This window comes from Atta colombica, unplaced genomic scaffold (genome assembly GCF_001594045.1).
Source record: "Atta colombica isolate Treedump-2 unplaced genomic scaffold, Acol1.0 scaffold58, whole genome shotgun sequence".
Taxonomy (NCBI): domain Eukaryota; kingdom Metazoa; phylum Arthropoda; class Insecta; order Hymenoptera; family Formicidae; genus Atta; species Atta colombica.
This window is the reverse complement of record NW_017259548.1, coordinates 476,231-500,130: the sequence shown is the minus strand read 5'-3', so window position 1 is coordinate 500,130 and position 23,900 is coordinate 476,231. Positions and strand designations below refer to the sequence as shown.

At 32.9% G+C, this 23,900-nt stretch overlaps 4 protein-coding genes across 10 annotated transcripts in view; 3 read left to right on the top strand and 1 right to left on the bottom strand.

The window, feature by feature from the left end:
• The first annotated feature begins 4 nt into the window (after positions 1-4).
• Positions 5-4,684, top strand: LOC108692106 (solute carrier family 17 member 9). The gene is made up of 8 exons (XM_018200247.1): positions 5-424; positions 955-1,301; positions 1,369-1,542; positions 1,720-1,852; positions 2,318-2,414; positions 2,629-2,794; positions 3,053-3,211; positions 4,545-4,684. Exons 1-8 carry the CDS (start codon positions 348-350, stop codon positions 4,682-4,684), a joined length of 1,293 nt encoding a protein of 430 aa, XP_018055736.1. The 5' UTR covers positions 5-347.
• Positions 4,685-5,362: 678 nt separating this feature from the next.
• Positions 5,363-8,931, top strand: LOC108692104 (ATP-dependent DNA helicase 2 subunit 1-like). The gene is made up of 9 exons (XM_018200246.1): positions 5,363-5,484; positions 5,727-5,881; positions 6,099-6,270; positions 6,361-6,793; positions 6,889-6,988; positions 7,340-7,583; positions 7,980-8,141; positions 8,227-8,451; positions 8,819-8,931. The coding sequence occupies exons 2-9, from the start codon at positions 5,729-5,731 to the stop codon at positions 8,929-8,931; spliced, it is 1,602 nt and encodes a 533-aa protein (XP_018055735.1). The 5' UTR covers positions 5,363-5,484; positions 5,727-5,728.
• Positions 8,932-9,101: 170 nt separating this feature from the next.
• LOC108692057 (guanine nucleotide-binding protein subunit gamma-1) lies at positions 9,102-10,441 on the bottom strand. 2 transcript variants are annotated; one of them, XM_018200162.1, is made up of 2 exons: positions 10,222-10,441; positions 9,102-10,114 (listed from the first exon to the last, which is right to left on the bottom strand). In XM_018200162.1, the coding sequence occupies exon 2, from the start codon at positions 10,107-10,109 to the stop codon at positions 9,897-9,899; it is 213 nt and encodes a 70-aa protein (XP_018055651.1). In that variant the 5' UTR covers positions 10,110-10,114; positions 10,222-10,441; the 3' UTR covers positions 9,102-9,896. The 2 variants fall into 2 exon arrangements, with proteins under 2 accessions (XP_018055651.1, XP_018055650.1); XM_018200161.1 differs by having other exon boundaries at positions 10,204-10,439.
• Positions 10,442-12,312: 1,871 nt separating this feature from the next.
• Positions 12,313-23,900, top strand: part of LOC108692096 (syntaxin-binding protein 5) — a 42,491-nt gene continuing 30,903 nt past the window's right edge. For all 6 annotated transcript variants that reach the window (XM_018200222.1, XM_018200225.1, XM_018200220.1 and 3 more), the window contains exon 1: positions 12,313-13,041. In XM_018200222.1, the coding sequence (XP_018055711.1) occupies positions 12,922-13,041 (120 nt within the window). In that variant the 5' untranslated portion in view covers positions 12,313-12,921. The remainder of the gene's footprint in view (positions 13,042-23,900) is intronic.

Below are 23,900 nucleotides of genomic sequence, written 5' to 3'. Positions count from 1 at the left end.
ATAATATCCAAAGTCCTTTGTTAGGATCGAATTTCGAATCGGAGTTCGCTCGTAGATTTTTAAGATATTTGTATATATTATAAATGCCGAACTCTGCAGCGCTCCCGTAGCCCGTAGGTCTTTATTGAAAGCTTCCGAGAAACTCAAGAGTTCCGATCCGAATGAAAATGAAAATGCGCGGAGGACACGGAGACGGAGGTTAGCGTGACGTGCATTTATGTGCACGGTGGAACTTGACAGATTAACTACATATTAACAACGCTAAATATGCGCATGAAAATTATGTGCTTCAGCGGGACGTTGACGAGAGCTAAGGCTCTAATACGAAATTGACGTCTACAAGCTAAATGAATTCGCAAACAATGCAGTTACAGATATCGCTGGACACTTCATTTGATGACAGGACTGCTTCATCCTGGTCGAGGTATAATCAGCGGATTACATCATTTTGTAGGCGGTCACTGATTTTCTAAACAAAAGAGTCGCTAATTCATTAATTATTTATGACTTTGACTAAATTCCGATTTTACTTAATCAGTGATTAATATATTATTAAACAGTATTGGCCTGTACTTATTTTGTCAATGACATATATAATTTTTTGTAATTTAATTTACAAAAGAACAGAGATAACGAATTATAATAAAAAAATTTACTTTAAGCAATTCTATCAATTGTATTAATCAAAGTTTGATCAAAGCTCTTATTAAATTAGCTCTTATTAAATTAACTCTAACTTAATCAGTAATTAACTTGTCAAGCAACTTATATTTATTTTATATATACATGTGAAGTTATTAAATTTTGAATGTTTAATTTCTAATGAGCAGATTAGATTAGACATAACAAATTGTAATTAAAATATGTTTTAAATTCTGTCAATCAAAATTTGATCAGAATTATCTTTACAATTGCTATTACAAATGAGATTGGATATAAGTCTCTTTTGTTCAGGAAGGAGAGGCAGAAATGGTTCCTGTCGTTGCTATGTGGCACATGTCTGATATATGCTACACGTACATCTGTTCCTCTGTTGATACCTGTTGTCAGTCAGGAGAAGAATTGGTCCAAGTCGGACTCAGGCATAATATTATCGAGCTTCTTCTGGGGATATACATTGACGCAAGTAGCCAGTGGCTACATTAGCGATAAAATCGGTGGCCAGAGAGTATTGTGGATATCTGCTCTTGGTTGGTCGGCAACAACCTTCCTCATGCCGGAAATTATAGAATTCTTTTCTGGAGATGGGACATCCATTCTGCTTGTTGCAGCAGTGAGAATGATAAATGGAGCATTCCAAGGTAATTTTCAAGTGTTCACAGCTGTACTGCTGGCGATGGAGGATAATATGACACTTGTCACTTACAGGAATGCATTTTCCTAGCATGATTAGCTTAATCAGTCAACGCTTGCACGAGGCAGAAAGGGCCTCCTTTTTTAGCTTATTAACATCAGGATCTGCTCTGGGCACTCTACTCACTGGGTCTTTAGGCTCGTATCTTCTGGAAAATTATAACTGGATGACTGTCTTTCGAGCGTTAGGTACAATGTAGCTTATGTAAATCGATGTCAAATTAATTGAAGAATCCACAGATAAATGATGATAGTTTTTGAGACGTCATGTAAGAATAATTTAATAGTTGAATATATCTCTTTGTTAATTTTATTTTCAAGCAAAAATGAGAAACGTTTGTGGTGCTTACTAATTTACTTATATAGGGAGCATGAGTTTGGCATGGACAGCTTTATTAAGCTACCACACTCTGCCTTTTAAGGAAAAAACAGCTTCTATCAAGTCCACCACCGACTACACTTTGCCTTGGTCCAAACTTCTGTCACAACCTCCTTTCTGGTAATTATAATGCATGGGCTTCAATATTTTCGAAACCTGTTTTATATTTATATAGGCTAGAAGTAGAGAGACTTTTATAATCAGTTAACCATTGCAATTAGATTGTACTTTCCCAAGACTCTACTGATTTAATGTTTTTGATTTTCGCATTTTAAATTATGAATTCTTGGAATCAGTTCTTGGAAATGTGGAAAATTTTTAGAATTTTTAGATAATACAATCTCTTTACCGATTATATTTTCCTAACTTTGTTGATTTCGAAACTTCATGATTTTACCCAAAAATAATGAAAGCTTGAATTACGCATATATACTTTAATTTACATAAATGCTCTGAATCATTCAATTGTGAATTATATAAAATTATGATCTGAAAATTAAGATTTATAAGATAAATATAATATATTTTATAGATCAATTTTCTCATTTATGTTTGTGATTGTTAGTTGATTTTTATGATTTTCAGGTCCTGCGTTATTGGACATGCTTGCCAAAATAACTGTTTCTTTGTATTACTTTCATGGATGCCTACATATTTCCATGACACATTTCCTGAAATAAGGGTAATATTATTATCTAATTTTTATTCAGTATTGTTGCTTAGAAAGTCTATGAAAAGTATATGAAAAGAAAAGATATAAGAAGTGTTCTATAATAAAGATAGTAAATAATATCTCATATTCATAGCTAAGAAAAAGCTAAATAATAAGTAATTTGTAATAACAACATAGTAATTTTTTTCTTATCATATCATGTTAAATAAACTTTAATTAACAGGGCTGGATTGTAAATATGGTGCCATGGCTATCGATGTTACCTTGTACATTCTTGGGGAAAGCTCTGTCAGAAGAGATAATTAAAGCTGGTTATTCTGTTACTGTGACACGCAAAACAATCCAAACGATTTGTTTTGTCATCGAAATTGGAAGTCTGTTATTTTTGGGTAAGTTTGATCCTCGGTAATCAAGGTTTATATAACAAAAGTGTAGAAAAACTTGTTAAAACTTGATTTTTGGGATTACTTATTTAAATATCTATAATAAAGTCCTTTTTAAATAAAATAATTATTAGCCTTTGTCAGTTCCAATATTACATTATTCGACGCGTTTTTGTGCGAAATGAAAGAATCTAATGAAAAAGTATTTAATAATTCTTAATAATTCTTTAAACAACATTGTAATAATGTACATATTCCCCATAGCGAAAGTGGAAAGTTTTGAAAATGCCATACTTTGTCTCGCGTTAATTATTGGTGGCTCAGGCTTCCACAATAACGCTATCGCTGTTAATCCCTCGGATCTTGCACCAAAGCACTCCGGCAGTGTATTCGGTCTAATGAATACTGTTGGCGCAATACCTGGTAAGTAATTAATATAAACAATCGCATGAACAGCTATTGGGAGTACAAATAAGTTTCCGCCGTTTTTTATCAAAAATTAAGCATTTATTGAAAGAACGGTACATAATGTTTTATTCAAAGTAATGGCCATCGCTAGCCACTACTTTTTCCCATCTTTCTGGTAGCATGTGGATATCGCGTCGGAAGAACGCTTCATCTTTTGAGGCTATCCAATCATTGATACAATTTTTGGTATCTTCATATGATGTGAAGTGCTGCTCAGACAGGCCATGCGTCATCGATCGGAACAAGTGGTAGTCGGAAGGAGCAATGTCTGGAGAATACGGTGGGTGGGATAGAACTTCCCATTTGAGTGTTTCTAAGTAGGTTTTGACCGGCGCCGCAACATGTGGTCGAGCATTATCATGCAGGAGAATAATTTTGTCATGCCTGGAATAGTAGTGGGTGCGTTTTTCCTTGAGTGCTCGGCTCAATCTCATCAATTGTGTTCGGTAGAGAGCCCCAGTAATAGTCTCGTTCGGTTTGAGTAACTCATAATACATGACACCAAGCTGATCCCACCAAATACACAACATGAGTTTTTTTCCATGAATATTTGGCTTGTCGATGTTGAAGCATGGCCAGGTGGTCTCCATGATTTCCTCTTCTTTAGGTTATCGTAGTGAATCCATTTTTCACCACCAGTGACTATACGATGCAAAAAAGCCTTTCTTTTATGTCTGGCAAGCAGCATTTCACATGTGAAAAATTGGCGTTCAATGTTTCTCGGCTTCAATTCATATGGAACCCAATTCCCTTGCTTTTGAATCATTCTCAATGATTTCAAACGATATGAAATTGTTTGTTGAGTTACTCCTAATGTAAGTTCTTTTTGCGTTTGACACGAATCTTCATCCAATAATACTTCCAATTCCGCGTCTTCGTATACTTTCGGCCTTCCGCTACGTTCTTTGTCTTCGACGTCAAATTCACTGTTCTTAAATTTTTGAAACCACTCATGACAACTTCTCTCACTTAAGGCAGCATCACCATATGTTTCTACAAGCAATCTATGAGCCTCAGCTGCAGATTTCTTCAAATTAAAGAAGTAAATCAAAAGTTCCCGCAAATGACGCTTATTCGGCTCAAAACTCGACATTTTCGTACAAAAAAAATATATGATGCTGATACAAAATCGCTAATATTTCAAAGTTATGGTGTTGCCGGATGTCCAATCTTATGATGTCGTTTTACATCAAACAATTTTAATTATAGTTTATTAGTGACGCCGTCTTTTGCAAACGGCGGAAACTTATTTGTACCCCCAATAATATATTTTCTTTTTTTTTTTCAGGTTTTCTCGGTGTGTATTTTTCCGGACACATTCTACATGTGACACACAGTTGGCCTGCTGTCTTTTTATTTATAGCTGTTATTGATGCATTAGGATGTATAATGTATTTATTGTTTGGCTCGGGCCAAGCAATCATATAAATTGTAAAATAAATTTTTATTAATAAAGTTTAAAAATCAATTGTTATTAAACGAATTTTAAAAATAAATTCTCGTTAAATAAATTTTTATTATGTTATCATTCTAAAAATCATTCAAGATCTCACATCTTAGTCTCTCATTGGCGAAGAAATGAAAAATTACTAGAAACAGGCCAATGTGAGTAGTTTGAACGATGCAAGTGCGCCACTCCCATTGCTGTTTGCACTTTTTGCACTCAGCATCTTCGTTTTCTCTCTTTTTCATACTTAAATATATATCTGTCTCATTTTAAAGTGCAAACATTTTTACAATTTTAAGCAACGCGAAGAGATCTAGGTCTGTTTTTCATTCTTGCTCTAGATTGCATTAGAATTCTCTCACTTTCGCCAATTATGAACATATCTATCTTATTTAACTTTTAAGTTTCAAAAGTGTATATACTAGTTCAATAAAAAACAGACTCTTTATATATAACTTGCGGTTATTTGCGACGTTAATGCGTACGTGTGTAATTAGCGATGAAAAAGTAAATAATGGCTGCGTTCAATAGAGAAAATTAATCGATTAGTCACAATTAGCTTAATTTTTTTTTTTTTAATATGATTGGTTCTTACACTTAGATCCAACAAAGAACTAAAGGCAAGAACCAATTATATTAAATAATCACTAAATGTTAACTGAGTTAGTTTCTTCTGCTGAATGCAGCCGAACTGTTTTCGTTCATAGCAGTTCATATAAACAAGAATTCGCAGATTTTTGGTTTTTGTAACATTGACCTTGATTTTAATTTTTCTTCAGAAGTGAGTAATACTTTATCATATTTTTTAATTAGTAAATCTAAAATGCCGGTAGTGTATGTATTTGTTGTAAATTTACAGCAATATTTTACTTAAAATAACCTATATGTTTAGATCTTTTTTCATAAAACATCTTCGAAATTGTAACATCGTTTTTTTTTGGACAACTTTAAAATGTTCATAGGTGTTCTTCAATATATTATTTAACTGCAAAATAATAGTAATAAATTATATGTCGATAACAGAAATGTCACAAGATGAGGAAGTAGATTCGCAAACGAGTCAGTGGTACGGAGTACGAGAAGCCACATTATTTCTCGTCGATTGTACAAAGAAAATGTTTATGCATTCATCTGATATTGATGACAAAAAAATCACTTACATCGAAAAATTTTTCAAGGTCGGTTATAACATTGCATGTTAGTTTGAGACTCATTCTTTTTAAATGAACTTTTTGCATAGTTTATTTTTCCTTTTCTTTCTCTCACATTAGAAAGAAAAAAAAAAGGAAAGTTGAATGTGTATATGTTGAATGTGTAAAAAATTCAAATAAAAAAGAATGGGACTTGTTGATTAAAGAGTTATATATAACTGATTGTCATTCATTATCCTTTCAGCTATACAAACAAATTCTTCGGCAAAAGTTAGCATGGAGTATGCAAGATTGGATGGGTGTAGTGCTATTTGGCACAGAAAAGAGTGACTCAAATTCACCATGGACAAACATTCGGACTCTGCAAGAACTCAGAGTTGTTACTTTGGATGATTTACAACAAATTAGAAAACTAAGCAAGTATAATTACAATCGATGCTGAATGTAGCACATTTTCCAGGAATGCGAGACACAACTTTCATTAATTATTTTTTTTATTTTTACAGCTAAAAGTGGCATGAAGGGTTATGAGAGTATGAAATTAAAAAATAATATTCTGCTTCTCGATGCATTGACATATGCCACAGATATCTTTTTGAAAATAAAAACAGTCCTCACTAAACGTAGGATAGTTCTGATCACTTGTTATGATCCCGACTATTCGGACGATGAAAAGCATCGCATTAGAGCAAAGGCGAAATCTTTGAAGGAGTTGGACATTAATTTACATGTCATCGACTTGAGAAATAATTGGCCGCTCGATGAGTTCTATAAAGATTTAGAAATACTGTCGAGGAAGATAGAGATAAGCGTTTACAGAAGGACATCACTTGTTGATTTGGTACAACAGATTAAAGCTCCATCCAAAAATATCGCACGCTTATCCTTTCAGATATGCGATGGTGTGGAGATTGATTTAGTGGTGCGTACTCTGGGCAGGTAGGTCTTTCGTAAGAATACTATTAATTTTATAATATTATAATTAAATTTTGTACAAGCAAAAACGCAAGTTTTTAAACGCACTCATTTTACAGAAAACGTAGATATTTGCAAACGAAGCCATTAAGCAAAGCGACTAATCAAGTTTTGTCCAGATCAACCTATTTCAAGGATACCAATTTTTCCATTGATGAGGTGTATATCTTTCGCTTAACGTAACGTAAAAATTTGCTTAATCTTAATCGGTCTTTTTCGTCAACCCAATTTTTCCGTATTTTCTTCAATTATGTTGTGAAAAATTGTTTATAAGAAATATTTTTTTCACAATCTTATATAATTTTAAGTTACATAATCTTATCTATCTCTCTTTCTTAGATCTTGACCTTTAAAGTGACAAAAAAGTTCAATTATGTCAACTTTGAACAAAGATATATTAATTTAAAAATTAAGATATACTGTGAACCCGCGAACACGAGTTCCGATTAGAATTAAATTACATGTAAAGTATCTTGAATTTATTTCTTATACTCGATTTATTTAATTTAGGAAGACAGTGACAACGAGGAATCTGATTTACCTTTTATGATACCAGAAGAAGTTAACTTAGAAACTAAGGAATTGATCGGAGGCAAGAAGCTGCGTTTCACGCGAAAGGAACTCTTGCGAATAAAACATTTATATCCACCAGCCATCAAGATAATTGGTGTAAGGCCTATACCCAGTGATCTTTTCAGATATCATGTTAAACGGAAGTACTTTGTTAGAGCGGATTATGGTAGTACTCGTAAAGGTAACGCATATGTATATAATATGTATATAAAAAAATTAATTAATAATGTGCGAGGTTTAATTTATTGTGTACCATAAAATTACATAGATATATGTGAAATGTGATAACACTTTGTGATATCACAACATTTAATTACTATATAAAGGCTAATCTATATATACTCTAATGTGCTCTTTGCTTTTTTTTTGATTTTATTTTTTTGTTTTTTTTCTCTTTTTGACTATTTTATTGATAATCTTTTCCGAAGTTTTTCAACTTTTATCTCGTATGAGAGAAGACGAAGAAATAAAATAAGTACGAAGGCAAGAGGTAAAAAGTAAGAAACAGGAAGTAAAGAGCACATTGTAGATTAGCCTTAAAACTAATGTCAAATGTGATCATTGTTTCTTTTTGCAGACAATCTATTGTTCTTCAGCGCTTTATTAAATAAATGTGCGACTAAGAATAAAATGATAGTGTGCGCGTTCACAATGCGATTGAATACACAAACTAATCTCTGCTACATGATTCCGAACGCTGAATTGGGCGGCTTTTATTTATCGAAAGTCGCATTTCAGGGTATGTCTAATTATATTTTACATAATTACACTATCAGAGAGAGATTCAAGATATTCTTTACTTAATGAATTTAATTTTATATTAGGGAACGTAGGAGACAAGAGCGAAGCGTTGCTACATTATGACACGCAGAATTCTGTATCTGACAAGGAAGTTGCGCTGTGGAAAAAAACGATCGATCGACTCGATATGAACTATCATCCGTATAATTTCAGATCTTATAAACTGGAGTGTCAGATACAAATAGTGGAGAAGTTAGCTCTAGATAAAGAACCTGGCCCTCCACCGATTGATTCCATCGAGAAATCATGTAAGTAATTCTATTGAAATAATAAAAAAAAAAATATATTTCAGCGAAGTTTGAAAACACTTTTTAAAAACTGACATTTGGGATTACTTATTCAAATATCCATAACAATGTTTTTTTAAATTCTTTAGAGAGAAGTATTTTAACAATTGTAAGAATTATTGGCTTTGATTCTACAAAATTTAGTAAAAAATTATTATGAAAAAATATAGTTATGAGTATTTGAGTAAATAATGTCAATTCAAAAAAACAAGAGAATAAAAAGTATTTCCGAACTTTTGATCTGGAGTGTACAAAGTAAGATGGGTACTACTGGGGTAGAAAAAATAAATTTATATCAAATTATAGATTAATGCCAACTTTTTTTCAGATTTAATAGCTAAACAGAAAACAAGTGATTTAATATCTGAATTTTATAATATGTATCCTGATTTACTATTTGTCAATGGTCCAACAAAAGCAAAAAGAACTAAAAAAAAATAGGAGATATGTTTATTAAAATGTGTGATTATGCATGTGAAATATTATGTTACATGAGAATATTTTTAATGATACATAGAAATTTTATTTCGCATTTTCTTGAAAATTACTTATATAATAAAAATCTTAAAAAAATAGATAGGATCTTACTATATAAAAAAATAGAAATATTGTTCGTTTTTAAATGCTACATTTTATTTCACAAATATACACTTATAATATATGTATCTTATATATACCTGTGAAATTGTATGTTAAAATCTTGTTTCTTTAGAATATTTCAATTTTGTTTTGTTATATAATTGCTGTCAGTCTTGAAATGGATATAGGTATTTAGAAACCAATTCCAATTAATGCACAATGTAACATCATAAAATTTATATAAATAAACTCAGTTTTTTATTTGGCAATATATAACGTTCTGTTATTAAAATATCTATTGTTATTTTTAATACATTTTATTAGAATAATACTATTATAGATGTAGGAAGATAAAATTATTAAGGCACCAAGATGGTAATGTTCTGACAATTTAAATGCATATGAATGTTTAACAATATTTCCATTTATGTATATCAAAATACATTGTTTTATTATGTTCTATTTTAAATATATCTGCTACAGTTAGTCATTTTGATTAGGCCACAAAAGGATAAGGCACATGCAAATTCCTGTATAACTCACACAGAATTGTTTAACTATGTTTTGAAAAAATCTTATAAACATTATGCAAAATGTGCATTTCTAATGACAAATGTTAAGATAGAAAATTTGAATTTTTGCACACTTTCAACAACCTTATATAAATATGTATCATAAAATAATTTAAATACAAAATTACTTAGATCCTATAATCTTGAATATATGTATACTTATTACTGCAATGAGCCAATGCGCAATTAAAAAGATGCAAAAGTAATATTATCATTAGTCTCTCCTGTGCCATCCTTTACTTCAAACATGCGGGCTTAAAGTACGACACAGGTGCTTTTCTCACGAAAGGGATTTGACTTCTGTGATGAGAAGCCCACCAGTAGGCAGTCCTCCTGCTCGTGCTCGGTGATGTACTTCATGATGTCTTCGACGGCTTTGCTCACCGTGATCCGCTTCAAGGCGGCCTCGCGGCGCAGCTGCTCCGTCACTTGGCGTTGCTGTTGCAAATTCGACATCACCATGTCCATAACAGCTGTATGCGTGAGAGATAAGTCAGAAAGTGTCAAACTAGAATTCTCGCACAAAGAGAAAACGGAAGAACGCATGAAAGGGGAAACACACCACAAATTAAGGGCTAACCTGGACCTGGACCTGATACGATGCTTGAATCCCACTTTTACAGATCGTGGAGAACCTTCTCTCTCGACAACTCGGATCTTTCTTTCCGTAAAAGTAATCCGTAGACTGATTCTATTCACATTCCTCACGATCCTCACGATTTATCCTGATTTATCCTTTCCGTACCAAATGTGCCAATCCCTCAAGGTGTACTCACATGTGCAACAAATCGCACGCGTTGATTGGCTGACAAACATCTCGTAAAGATGCGTTATTAGAAATTGAATCAAAGGAGAATGTTCTAAAATAATTCGTATATTAAATATCGTATATTAAAACACAACTAATTATTATGAATAAATAATATTTTAAAAAGGATAAAATTATTAATTTTTGCTTCGATATATCGCATCTTTAAAAGTATTACAACTCAAAAAGAAGTTTAAAAAAATCATCAAATCATTACAGGGTCTTTTTTAATTATAACAATTTTGATTTTTGTGTGCTACTTAGGGAATGATTTTTTAAGAATTGTGAAATAAAAATGATGTTTAATATATTAAAAAATATATTCTTTTTGTTAATATATTTAATCTGTAAATAAAAAAAATGTTCTGTTCTAGATTGAAAAATAATTTTTCTCGTTTTTTGGAAAATTTAATTTTTGAATTGTGTCATTTTTATAGAAAACAATTATGATAAGGAAGATTAAAAATTGTAATGGACAGCGGATTATATATAAAAATGTCGCTATAAATAATTTGTTGCTCGAATTGATTGTTTGAAATTTGTTGTTATCATAATATTATAAACAAGTTGAATAATTATTATTTTTATTAGATGTTATGTTATATTTCACAAAAGTATAGCATAACATCTAATAAAAAAAAAATTTAAAAGCTGAAAAAGTTTAAAGCAGCCTTAAGGTTGATTTACAATGTCAACTTACCGCGCATCAAAACACATTCTGGATGCTTATTTTCTCTAATTTTCTCTAATTTAATTAAATATTCACATTAAATATTCACTGTTGATTATTCGAAAAACAGTGATGTTATCTCAATTAAAATATTATAGATGAAAGTGACTTTCTAACGTGACTTGTTAATGTTTGAATAATAATATCTAATAATAAATGATAGATAGATAATAATAATAATAACAGCAATTTCAATTAACTTTAATCAACGGTTAATCCATTGGAATTGACCAATCGCAGTTATTGTCGTTAAGCGAAATGACAAATGATTATCAATAAATGATTCCAATAAACTAATCGTCAATTAAAATTAATCAGAATTAGTCAAAATGATTTTAAGGGACTCTGTGCACAATAGAGGAAATATTAGGAACAAAAATAAATATGAAACATTGAAGAAATACAAAATTAGGGATAAAAATTAAAATTAAGGGCTGCATACAATAAAAGAAATATTAGAAACAGATCTAAATATAAAAATTTCAAATCGATCGATCAGAATAATTGAGAGTTGTTGATTTAATTGAATTAATTTTTAAATGATTCAATTTTAAGCATAACTGACAACGATTTCGTAACAATGTGGTTTGTATAAGGATTTAATTAACTCTATTTCACAACCAATTTTTTCTTAAGTATAGCGTTATTACGATAATTTTTGTTTCTATGAAGAAAAATATATAAGAAAATGGAAAAATAAATAAACGATTCCTGAAAAGGTCGTACTCTTTTTTTCTTAGCCAACAATCACGAGACGCGAATACTTAAGGTCTGTTTTTTATTGCTGCTCTGAACCGATATAATAATTTGAAGTGAAATAAACTTATATTTGTTTCATCTCAACTTATTGCACTGTGTGTACTAATTCAAAAAGTGCAGCAATAAAAAATCTTTAGATGAGGAGCCGGAGGATAGCGTATATAATCTTGAACAGTCTGGAATGAGCCAGGGCGCCCGTAAGCGTCCGTGATCCCGGACGCGTCGTACGTCATTGCGCGAATTCGGCCAATCACGAGCGCTTGCCGCTCGCGATTGCGCGACGAGCCGTGGCGTGTATCGCGCCTGCGCAGCACGGCGCTCGCGGCCGTGCGAAACTCCACATGAGCCTGTTGCCAGTTATTGATCCTGGCGCGATTAAACAACACCGCATTGCTGTCAACTACGAAAACACAGAGCTTCGCCACGTCTCGGCCTGCACTCGGCGTTCCAGCGTACGACGTAAAAGCGTCGAGGACGACCGTGAGATTCGATCGACGGTCATCGTTCTTCCTAAAGTGTTTAACGATTCTACCACCGTATCCTCGGAGCAAACCGCTGGTGCGCGACGCGAGAGAAACTGACGACACACGATCGCGGCATCCCGTCTGTGTCTCTGTGACACAGCGCAACGCGTCGCAGAGCGGTGCGGCGCGGCGCGGAGCGGAACGGAGCGGCTTCACTGACACGTCTGCTGACACGTACTGTCAAAATGTAGAGAGGATCAACATCGACGACGGTGGCAGCAGCAGCAGCAGCAGCAACAGTGCTTTCAACGTCGAGAAGTTGATTGCGCTCGCGAAAGAGAGAGAAAGAGCGAAAACATGTCATTGGATTTTCGCGAATGAACCTGGAGCAAAGAAAGAGAAAGAGAGAGGAGTCACGGCGAGCCAGATCTTCGAATTCTTGGCCGTGATTTTGTAGACGGACGGCGGCGATTGCACATGTGATCCCCCTTGAGTGGTCGACCCCATTTGGCAGACGCGATGAAGAAGTTCACGATCAAGGGTGTACTCGACGGGTTCCGGTCGTCGGTCCCGCAGCCCACCAAACCCGACCAGGAAATCATCGAGAACCTCAGGCCAGAGCACTTTCAAGTTAAGAAGGTCAGTATGAAAAGTTCACCCTGGTATCCCTCCACCCCTTTCAGTCCCCACTTCATCCTCTTTCCCCGTTCGCCCTAATTAAAGTGGACCTGTCGATAACATGCCTCGGCGCATTTTTCACAGACCTTCGCTGATCCAGGGAAGACTTTTAGAGAAGTCTGACGATCCGCTGCGAATCCGCTGTAAATATCGCACAAAATGAGATCTACCGCGGGTACCGCGGGTTTTTTCCTTCCCCGCGGTGTTTAACGATTGACTGAATGACGCAAGTCGCGCAATTAGAAATTTTATGGGGTCAGTCGTAACTCGTAATGTAAGGGAAAGTATTACGCCATCGACGGATGAGTAGATAGTGGCTATTTTTAACGAAAGATATAAATGACTTGGTGCAATACAAAGTTATCATCTGAATCACAAGAAAAGGGTACATATGTACATTTAAAAAAAAAAGATAACATTCCAGAAGCGGAAGAAGAGAGTACAATTTTATGCATTGAATATAGATATTTAATAAAATAAAATTTCTAAATCAATTTTTATTGATAACTTGTATTAATATAATTTTATAAATATAAAATTGTAATTAATCAATGTAATAATCAATTCAAAAGAGTACGATTGATTATCCTAAATACAGTGACATTATTACACCCTTGTTACTTGTCAATATTAAACAAGGATGAATTTACTGGAAAGGATAGTTTTACTTAAGTAGTTTTACTTAAAAATTTAACTAGACACAAATTTAAAAATAATTTAATTGGAGCAAATAATTATGTAAATAATCAAATTGGTTGCTAGAATGTAAAAATTTTTTTCAATATTGTTCATTATGCTTGAGATTCCTGCAGTATACATAATTATTTTTATGATCCAACAAAATTATTTTTACATTGAAAAAAATATCTGGTCGAAAATGAACAAACTATAGAAGATTTTGAATATATCAATTGGAATTCCGATTATCTCAACTAGAATTTAGTAGATTTAACTAGAAAATTCTTATTCGGTTATTTTCAATCAGAATTCCAATTAATTTAATTATTATTTTTATTATTATTATTTTTATTATTAATTTAATTAATTAATTTAACTAGACATTTTTCTTAGTATAACTTAATATCTAGCTAAATGTTTAGATACTTTAGCATTCTTTCCATATATGTTATTTCAAATGACTTATTTGTGTGATTCTTTTTGGAAAGCACCTGCAACATTAATTATTAATGGAATGCGCAAAACCCGTTTGTTACATTATATAATGCAAGAAGAAAAAGAGGAAGAAGCGAGATAATTAGATCCAAATTGGATTCAACAATTGGAGAGATTCAGTCTCATTCGTGTTTTATTTGTCATTTATCTTAAGTGCAGCGTTCGAAGGATCGTTCGTATAAAAGCCTGTTTTCCTCGAGTCCACCATCTCGTCTCGACTCTCGAGCTTTCTGCTCTTTGCTTTGTGTAAACAACCCCAGTGTGCCAGTAAATGCACCGTGTCAATATCGAAAGCTTACGTAATCCGAACTCGTTGGCATTCATATCGCTGAATAAATTCATATCAATTGCATCGCGCTATCCGTTAACTCTATCGAGTATACTCCATTTTGAATGCATCCATGATCTATATAATTATCTATTGACTTCTAGATCTAATGAAGCATTGAGAAAAATGGTCTGATTGGATTAAATAATAATTCTGGTGGAAAACGGACGAATCAGAATTTTCTGGTTAAATCTACTAGAATTCTACTAGAGTTCGGATAACTAAAATTCTGTTTGATATTATTGTGGTAAAAATAAGAAGTAGATTTTACCAGAAATATTATATCAACCAGAATTCCAATTATCTCAACTAGAATTTTAATAAATTTAATCAGAAAATTCTGATTTATCCATTTTCAACCAGAAATTTTTTTTAGTGAACAGGTTTAAATTGTCTACTCAGTAAACATCAACCTACGCCTACTCAATAAACATCAACGTTATAATTTCACACGCAATATAACGACTGATTCAAGTTCACAATGCTCGTGAGCATCATTTGCCCTTGTTGTGTGTAACATTTCATAAACAACCAGGTTGAAATGATTCTTAAGGGATGTTAGCGTGAATTGGACTGCGACCTAAATGTAATAATAACACGTGTTGTACATAACAGTTACATGCCATACAATACGAAAGCTTGCAGCAACATTATTGTAACGTTTACAATATTATTATAATATTGCTGGAATGATTTGTGCTGGACGGGATTGTTAAATGTGAAATTATAATATTGATGTCATGCATTTTATGTACTATTAATTGGTGTTTGCTGGGTATTTTGTTCTATTACAAAATTGATACATGTGAAAGTCATGTATCAGGTATTGTAAAACAAATACGTAATATGATACTTGGATATATATAATTCTTGTAAAAGAGAGAGAACAAAGTAAGCACCTTTTGAACTTGCTTCACTAGATCCAGAAGAGATATCGAGTCTTTGTCCATGGATGTACATATTCTATAGAAATTGAAAGAAGAGAAGACTGAACATAGCAATAACAATTTTGCTGAAGTATCTAAAAATTTAGTTCTAACAAAATTATTTTTAGATCTGTATGATAGATACAGATCTGAAAATATTTTTGTTCGAACTAAATCGAAATAATTATGTGGGAAACATGATGAGCATACTATAAACAATTTTTATTGTGAATTGTGAAGATTTATTGTGAAGATTCTAAGTTGCTTGAGTCAGCTTGAGTCCTATACGAATTATTTTGATGATTCAGATAAAATTGTTTTCAGATCTGCATTTAGTTAAATTTTTAGATACTTCAACAAAACTGTTCTTTTGTAAAGAAAACAAATGTACTTCTTAATTTTGTAATTTTAATTTTGTAATTGTGTTCTGAATAGAACACAAAGTCATAAAGTATAATTATAATGACAAATATAGTGACAAATAAGGTCATGATGATGTCTTGTGATATCATTATAACTTCTGTGTTCTACCTAGAGTCCTTGATTCTTCTTTAGAAAAGGGATTCCCTAAACGAGAGTCCGTTTCGTGTCACATGCTCGCGTCCATGTTTTTATGTTAAATTCTGAAATCGTTCCTCAGAATTAAATATACTCGCGAGACACGCGAACGCGAGTCGTGCAAAGCGGATTCGTGAAATTCGTCGAAGACCTCAGTTTGTCTAGCTTTGAGATATAAATCCGAGAAGCGTAAACATTCCGACGACTGTCGATACTTGTTTCACGTCGTGAGGTATCTCCAGCTTGTCTAGGTTTGTCTGGTTTTCGTGTATCGAAACTGTCCCCGTCTATTTACTTACTTCAACGAGTAACTATCGGTGAAGCTGATATCGACTATCGCGCTTCGCGGTATGCCGTTCGTGCGAATATCCGTTACGCGGTCGAGAAACAGATAACAGGCTGATATACGAATACGGGGAATACGAGCAAGAGAAAACACAAGCGAACGATTAAAGGAGACGCATTGTTTCTACATTGTCTGTCTTGAGTCTGACTGCATTAATTGGAATATTGAATAGAATTTTCTAGTTAAATCTACTATAATTCTAGTTGAGATAACAAGAATTCTGATTGATATGGGACGTTTTTTTATTTCCCAACCAGAAGCGACCACGCTTCAAGGATGAAGATGAAGACAGCCTTAGCCGTGATCGCTTATTATCGTTAATTTTGATTGCATAACGAAAAAAATACCAATAATCAGAATCTGGTTGTGCCGCGTATCTTTAGATCCGTTTATTATTCCTGCACTAGACTGCGCTGGAACTATCTTTCTCACTTTTGTCGAATATCAAGCAAATATCCACTTCATTTTAAGTTCCAAAAGTGTACGTTAATCCAACTATAGAAAACAGACCTTTTGTTACACGTCTTCCAACTGATCGATCTCCCGATTCCGTTTCTCAGCCTTCGCGATCTCGGCGAGCATTGCAATTTTAATTCGATTTCTCGTGGGACGCGCGTCGCCTCGGCAATGATCAATTCAGACCGACACCTTTCACGCGTTTACCTTTCGCATTTGTCCTTATGAAGCTGCACATCAAAAACTGTCAAGTAGATCACCGTTATAAACGAGATCACGATTGCGATTTGCACGGCGAGTCGAACTTGAACGACGCAACGCACGCTGCATTGCACATTTGCCTGCGCTGAAATCATCGCTCGATGCGCGTAGGCGATCACATATAGTTACCACTATTATTTTAATTTTCTCACTCGAGGCGAGGATGATGACATTCGAGTTTCATGTATCTTTCTTGGCGTATTGAAAAAAAAGTCTATACTGAGAAAAATTTCTCGTTGAAAATCATAGTCAGTCAGAATTTCTGATTATTTTAATTATAACAGATTTAATCAGAACCTTCTGATTTGTCTATTTTTAATCAAAATTCCAATTAATGCAACCAGATTCTCCGTGCGATAATAATAATCATATTTCATATTTTATTATTGCGACACTTCCTCCTTTGGGATGACTCCATTATAATTTAATGTAATTATTTTACTAGCATTAAAACCCTGCAGCTTAGAGCCTCGATGTTTTTTATATTATTTAATAATTAATTAAATAATAATCAAACTCAGATTATAATTATGAAAGCTTTGAAAATAATTTTAATCAAATATTCGGTTATATATAATAACTAAAAATCAACTAAATGCATAACTTTATTTTTCTGAATATTATCTTATTTTTCTAATTATTACCAAACAGTTAATTACTACATTTTATTAAATTAAATTATATCTAATTTGAATTATTTTTAATTAATTCTATAATTAAATTCACCACTGCTTCTATACTCAACATGTCGTTAATTTAAATAAAATAATAAGCAATAGAGTTGAACAATTTAATTCGAGAAAATGTTTTAAATTTGACTCGAATTTAATTTATTATTTACTGAAGTGTATATACGTTAATATAGACATTGTTTATTTTGGTATCAATTATATTTATTTATATTTTGACACACATGAAGTTAAAAATAACAAAATGTTATTTAATCTAAGAGATTGGGTTGCCATTGATTTTTTAATATTTAACAATGTGTTTGGTAATATTTGCTAAATATTGCATTGTACGCCAAATAAAATATTTTTGGTAGCTATAGCATATCTTTTTTTTTATGTGCGCGCTGATTCGACATGCAATTTTCCATTCGACATTTTCTACACGAGACGGAGATGCAGAGCTGACGTAGCGAGAAATTCTCAGGGCAGTCGATTAGACGTGGCTATAGTTTTTACTCGTGAAGGAATAAAAACATGCAAATCTGCGCTTATCTTGCATTCGTTTCCTCATTTATATATGCATCGACGAATAACGGCGTGCATTTGAAAGCCATGTATTATTCCGCGAACACAAAACTGCCGCGTTCTTTCTCGGAAACGATGATACGCCTGCATGCGTTGCATAATTACTGATGGTTTCATCCAGAACGCTTGGGCGGTTTATTGTCCGACCTGACATTTACATACATTTCACGGAAATGCACCGCTAAAATTTCGGTGCAACACTAATACATTTAGGACAACATCCTAATGAATATTGATCGCGGGTCTTAACAGAAGGGAACATTTGACTTATTGTAGCGTCGAACAGAAATTTACTTCGGTCAATATAACAGATTATGAAGTTAAAGAGTAATTTCTCTCCTCTTTAAAGGAAATTCTTGTGAAAATAAATACAAAATTAGAATAAGGCTAATAACACAGAAAGAATAATTTTGTATTTACACTATAAAAAGAGTCTAGTTGCATTAATTCTAATTGAAAATGGACAAATCAGAATTTCTGGTTGAATTTATTACAATTCTAATTTAGATGATCAGAATTCTAATTGATCAGAATCTTTTGATTCCTTGATTTTCAATTAGAAATTTTTTTCAGTGTATTTAAACAGTTTAGTTAGATAAGATCTGAAAATAATTATGTGTTAGATTATTAAAATAATTATGTACGTATTAAAATAATTAATTGCACTTTAAATTTCTTGAAGTGAAATCTCCATCAAAAAAGTGAAAATATACACTTTTAAAAAAGATTGAAAATATTTCACCTCTTGAAAAAGAGTGAAAATTGTCACTTTTTCCAGAAGTGAAATATTTTCATTCTGTTTTGAAAGTGATTGTATTTTTACTCTCTTTGAATGAGATTTTATTCGAAGAACTTTAGAATGTATGTAGAAGATTCAAGCAGGGCAATAATGCTGAAAAAACAATATTAACTAAAAATCGAGATATATTTAACACAAATACGCCGCAAATTAGATCAAATCGAGGTTTAGTGCTTAATAATTTTTGTGAATTTTCCAATTCAAGCAAGCTGCGCACCGATTATTTATTGATCTTGAAATGCAATCTTAAACTGGAGCTGGATATTTTTCATAATAAATTCTCTATAATGTTTTAAAGATATTTATTAGTAATATTAAATAATTGCTTGTCAATTTAATTTGTAATATTATATATCTTTGCTTCAGTTTAGGGCTGTATTTTAAGATCGACAATAATCGGCGCACAATTTGCTTGAGCTGGAAAATTGTATTATGAAATTCATACAAAAATATTATTAGCCATCAAGACTCGTTTTAACCGAATGTAATCCTCTTCGCTTATTTATGATGCAAAACGTTTTGACATTTTAGCAACCAGTTTGAATGTCCTTACGTAATTGTTTTAATGGTTTAATAAAGTTATTTTCACATCTGTATCTAATTAATAGCGAATTTAATTGAACACACTCGGTGCACACTGGCTATCATACATAATTGACATAAAGATGTGTGTTTAATATAAATATAGAAATAGTTAAACCATGAAATATTTATTATGCTTTTATGAGTAAAATATGTATGTTATTAATTCGAACTTTTTTTCACTTTTATATTTACATTAGATTAAGATTACTCAGTGTATAACGACTTTAATAATGCAGTGCATTAGTGCATTCAATCGAATTCACTATAAATTTTTAGATACTTCAGCAAAATCGTTCTTTCTGCGTAAAAGTAAAAATAATTAACGCGTAAGAAAGTTGAAAGTTTTGGTCCGAGCCATAAAACGTTCAACTTTCTTCTGTATTATTTATTACTTTAGTAAATAACTGCGCACTTTATCCGCACTCGACTCTTAGCCCCATTTTAATTTTATATTTATTTCACTTTTAAGAGTCTTTAGTTACTCGTTTAAATTTTGAAATTTCTATCAAGAGTCATACGTAATTTCTTCATTACACTTAACGTTCAACAGACATCGGTAAAACGACGAGAGAAGCAAGCGGAAGTTGAAAAATTGTCTACTCGCGTCGCACTTTATCTTACCTCGATATTTCTTGTATCTCATTTTCGACACATTACAGGAACGCGATTGAAGCTTATGTCATTATTTTAATTTATCGTTTAATTTTTCGTACGTAAATTCCACGGGCAATAAAATGCGGAGGAGTATCATTTGTACTTCCAATAAAGGCAATTTATAGGAGACACATGTGACAGATCTGTCAATACGTCACGAGTTATGATGACTTGCTCTCTTGTGGGCTCCGCAGCTACAGGCAATATCGTCAATAAGGAATCGTATTGTGTGATGTACCCAGAACTACACATCGACGCTCAAGCGCATTGATAAATAACGACCTCTCGTAACTCGGCGCAGGGACTCGATCTTTAATTATTTACAATTACTACGACTCTCTGTGACAATAAAGCGATCATGCCCCCGAATTTTTTTATCCACGACGATTCTTCACGTCGGAGAACTCACCGCGATAAAAGTGAGATGAGTATAACACGTACATATAAATCTACGAAAATGAGGGTTTTTTTTTCCCTTTTTCGAGTTAAGAGATAACTCTTTTCGATCGTTTATCACACGACTCACTCTTCGTAATCTTCCTCCGAGCGAACGCGAAACATAAAAGGTGACGAGAGCAAAGAGAGAATAAAAATATGGCACAGAGAAACAGGGAGGCAAGTATGTAGGTGCGAGTGCTACCTTTGCGAGAAATTAGAAATTACGCCGCGACGTACATTTGAGCACGCGCGTATCTGAATCTGTCAGCAAGGCGGAAATAATGGCCCCCGGCGCTGCAGCTGCGCTAGCAGGTCGTATAATAGAAAATGCAGAAATGAATAAATTTCAGCTCGTAATGCAAAAGCGACGATATACCGTGTCAGGTACGTGCAAGGCGCACCTTTTTAATTTTTCTTCTAGATAGAACCACGAGACAGATATTACTTCATCCAGAAAGGATCTATTATGTGATCGACTTCTCTTTGTTCGACTCGATCCCGAAAAGGAGGTTTTATCGGGAATCTCATGGTGGTCCGAAATCGGATTCAATCTTGAATTCTCCGTAGTTTCCCGTAATCCGATTTTGCGTCCCCTACATATTTTTCATTACTCTTCACAATGGATGATGTAGGAATCGTATGAATAATTACTTCCTTTATGTAAATAATTTGATTTAGAGGACCATTTATTTATCTGCGCTCTTCCGGTACACCACTTGCATACGGACAGAACAATTTTGCCTGAAGTATCTAAAAATTTAGCGAAATATTTGAAAATCATTTTTGTCAAAATAATTATAAAGGACGTTCAAGCTGGTTGTTAGAATGTCAAAACTTTTTACAGTATTGACTCATCATACTTGAGCTACTTATAAAATTATTTTGATAGTTCAATAAAATCATTTTCAAACTTTTATCTACTTACATTTTTAGATACCTACTTCAGCAAAATCGTTCTTTTCACGCAATTTTGGAGTAAATGACACTTTTTTATATCCTGCGCCGTTTTGAATGGTTTTATGAAAAGGGAAAAAAATGGAATGAAAAAAGTGGACACGAAGCCGATGCACGCTCGTCAAAGTTTTCACTAGCAGAAAATTAATAGCAACCTTGATATTGAACTGACATTGTCGTGGATATTTCACCACATCTATCATTTTACTATATCTTCTATATGCGCAATGTCGTAACTTCTGGACCAAACCGCATCAATTTTTGTTTTTCATATCTCGAAGAACGCGAATAATAAAGAGGATGCGCTCAAGGCTGAAAGAATTGCCGCTTGAACGAACATTATAACGATCCAGATTTCAAGGAATTTCAAACGATGTCGAATATTTTTGAAAAGCGTATCAATATATGAAATTTATGTCGAGAGAACTCCAGCAAAAATCTCCGAGATTCATCAATTTTATTGATTTTTTGTTGCATTGTTTACACAAGAAGAATGATCTTGCTGAATTATTTAAATATTTAATTAAATACAAATTGGAAATGTTTTGTATGTTGGATCATTAAAATAATTTTATTGGACGATTTAATGTTGCAAAAATTTGCCATTTATTCAGAGAGAAAAAGATAAAATGATAAATAGTAAAAAACTATAAAAGTGACAACTGCGCCAGTTTTATATGTAGAATTAATGTACACAATTGAATAAGATTTTATTGTATAGTTATCGTAATTGTAAAATAGTTTGTTCACCTGTGTATTATCGCGACTGTAAAACAGTTTATTTAATTTTTTACTTTAATTGTTCATAACATACATTTTAATTGTTCCTAATATAAGACTTGTATTTTGTCACCTATGTAGTTGCCAACACTTTTTTTTTCGGAATGTTCTAGCGTTCAGCTTGAGTGTTCAATTTAATTATTTTGATGGTCCAGTATAATTGAGATCGGTATTTAGTTAAAGTTTTAGATGCTTGAGCAAAATTATTCTTCCCACGTAATAAAATCAAACTAGTTCTTTTTTACTGTTTGTATTGATGCGGACACATGCGGAAAACAGTTAATTAAATATTATCTCGGTAACATAAGCGATACAAACATATCTTGTGTAATACCGCGAACGAGTGTGCTAGAAAGCTGATATAACCACATCATAAGAGATAGAATTAATTGGTTATTAAATGCAGAGCTGTATAAAGATAAATGTCGTTTTTGCTTACAAATTTACGCCACTCTCGCGTGTGGGTTTTTATAATGCAATATGTCCATTTTACCGTTTTAATTTGTTGAATGCTATGATTCCATTGTTTTATTCATTTCGTTTGGCTGATGAAAATCGGAGGATACCAGGAAACAGAATTCATTTTGCGTTTATCTAATTTTTATACAAAAAGAATGATTTTGCGGAAATTCTAAAAATCTAGATATAAACATAGATCTGAAACTAATTTTATTGGATCATCAAAATATTTATTATGTAAAAATCTTAAGTATAATAAGTGATGTGGTAAGAAATTTTTATATTTTAACAATCAGATTGAGCGTCCTACAAAATTATTTTCAGATGTGCATCTATAGCTAAATTTTTAGATACTTCAAAATTTCTTTTCGTATAGTCATTTAATTAGCAAAAATCTTTCGCTACACGTGACTCAATCTTCTGGAAATAGGCTGATCCTGAACGACCTTTATGATAGCTATAAACTTATGTAAATATGCTTTCTTACGGTCATATATATACACTTAACGTTTGCCAAAACGGATATAGAAACCAAGCGATTTGTATACTTTCAGAGGCGTTTCAACGTGTTACTATATTGTGGCTCGGGGAAATTTTTATTCGCGCCTTAGAGAAAGAGTACATACGTGGCCTGACATCGTACGTGTATATATGTGTTTGCTCGCGGATTGTCGCGCCTGCAGGGTGTCGGGTAAGCCCCGTCCTGTCGCCGCAAATTACAATACAATCGTCACGCTATAATACGATCAAGTGAAACGCTTTCTGCCTGACGATAATCCGTGCCCGCCGCGCCACGTGAGCGGATTAATTTCTGCGGTCGCGAAATTACATCTGCCATGAGAAATCT

Coding starts and splice junctions, on each gene's coding strand:
- LOC108692057 (XM_018200162.1), bottom strand. CDS start 10,109: ATGGACATGGTGATGTCGAATTTGCAACAGCAACGCCAAGTGACGGAG.
- LOC108692106 (XM_018200247.1), top strand. CDS start 348: ATGAATTCGCAAACAATGCAGTTACAGATATCGCTGGACACTTCATTT. Junction 425..954: donor ACTGCTTCATCCTGGTCGAG/GTATAATCAGCG, acceptor TCTTTTGTTCAG/GAAGGAGAGGCAGAAATGGT. Junction 3,212..4,544: donor TACTGTTGGCGCAATACCTG/GTAAGTAATTAA, acceptor TTTTTTTTTCAG/GTTTTCTCGGTGTGTATTTT.
- LOC108692104 (XM_018200246.1), top strand. CDS start 5,729: ATGTCACAAGATGAGGAAGTAGATTCGCAAACGAGTCAGTGGTACGGA. Junction 5,882..6,098: donor ACATCGAAAAATTTTTCAAG/GTCGGTTATAAC, acceptor TTATCCTTTCAG/CTATACAAACAAATTCTTCG. Junction 6,794..6,888: donor GTGGTGCGTACTCTGGGCAG/GTAGGTCTTTCG, acceptor CTCATTTTACAG/AAAACGTAGATATTTGCAAA.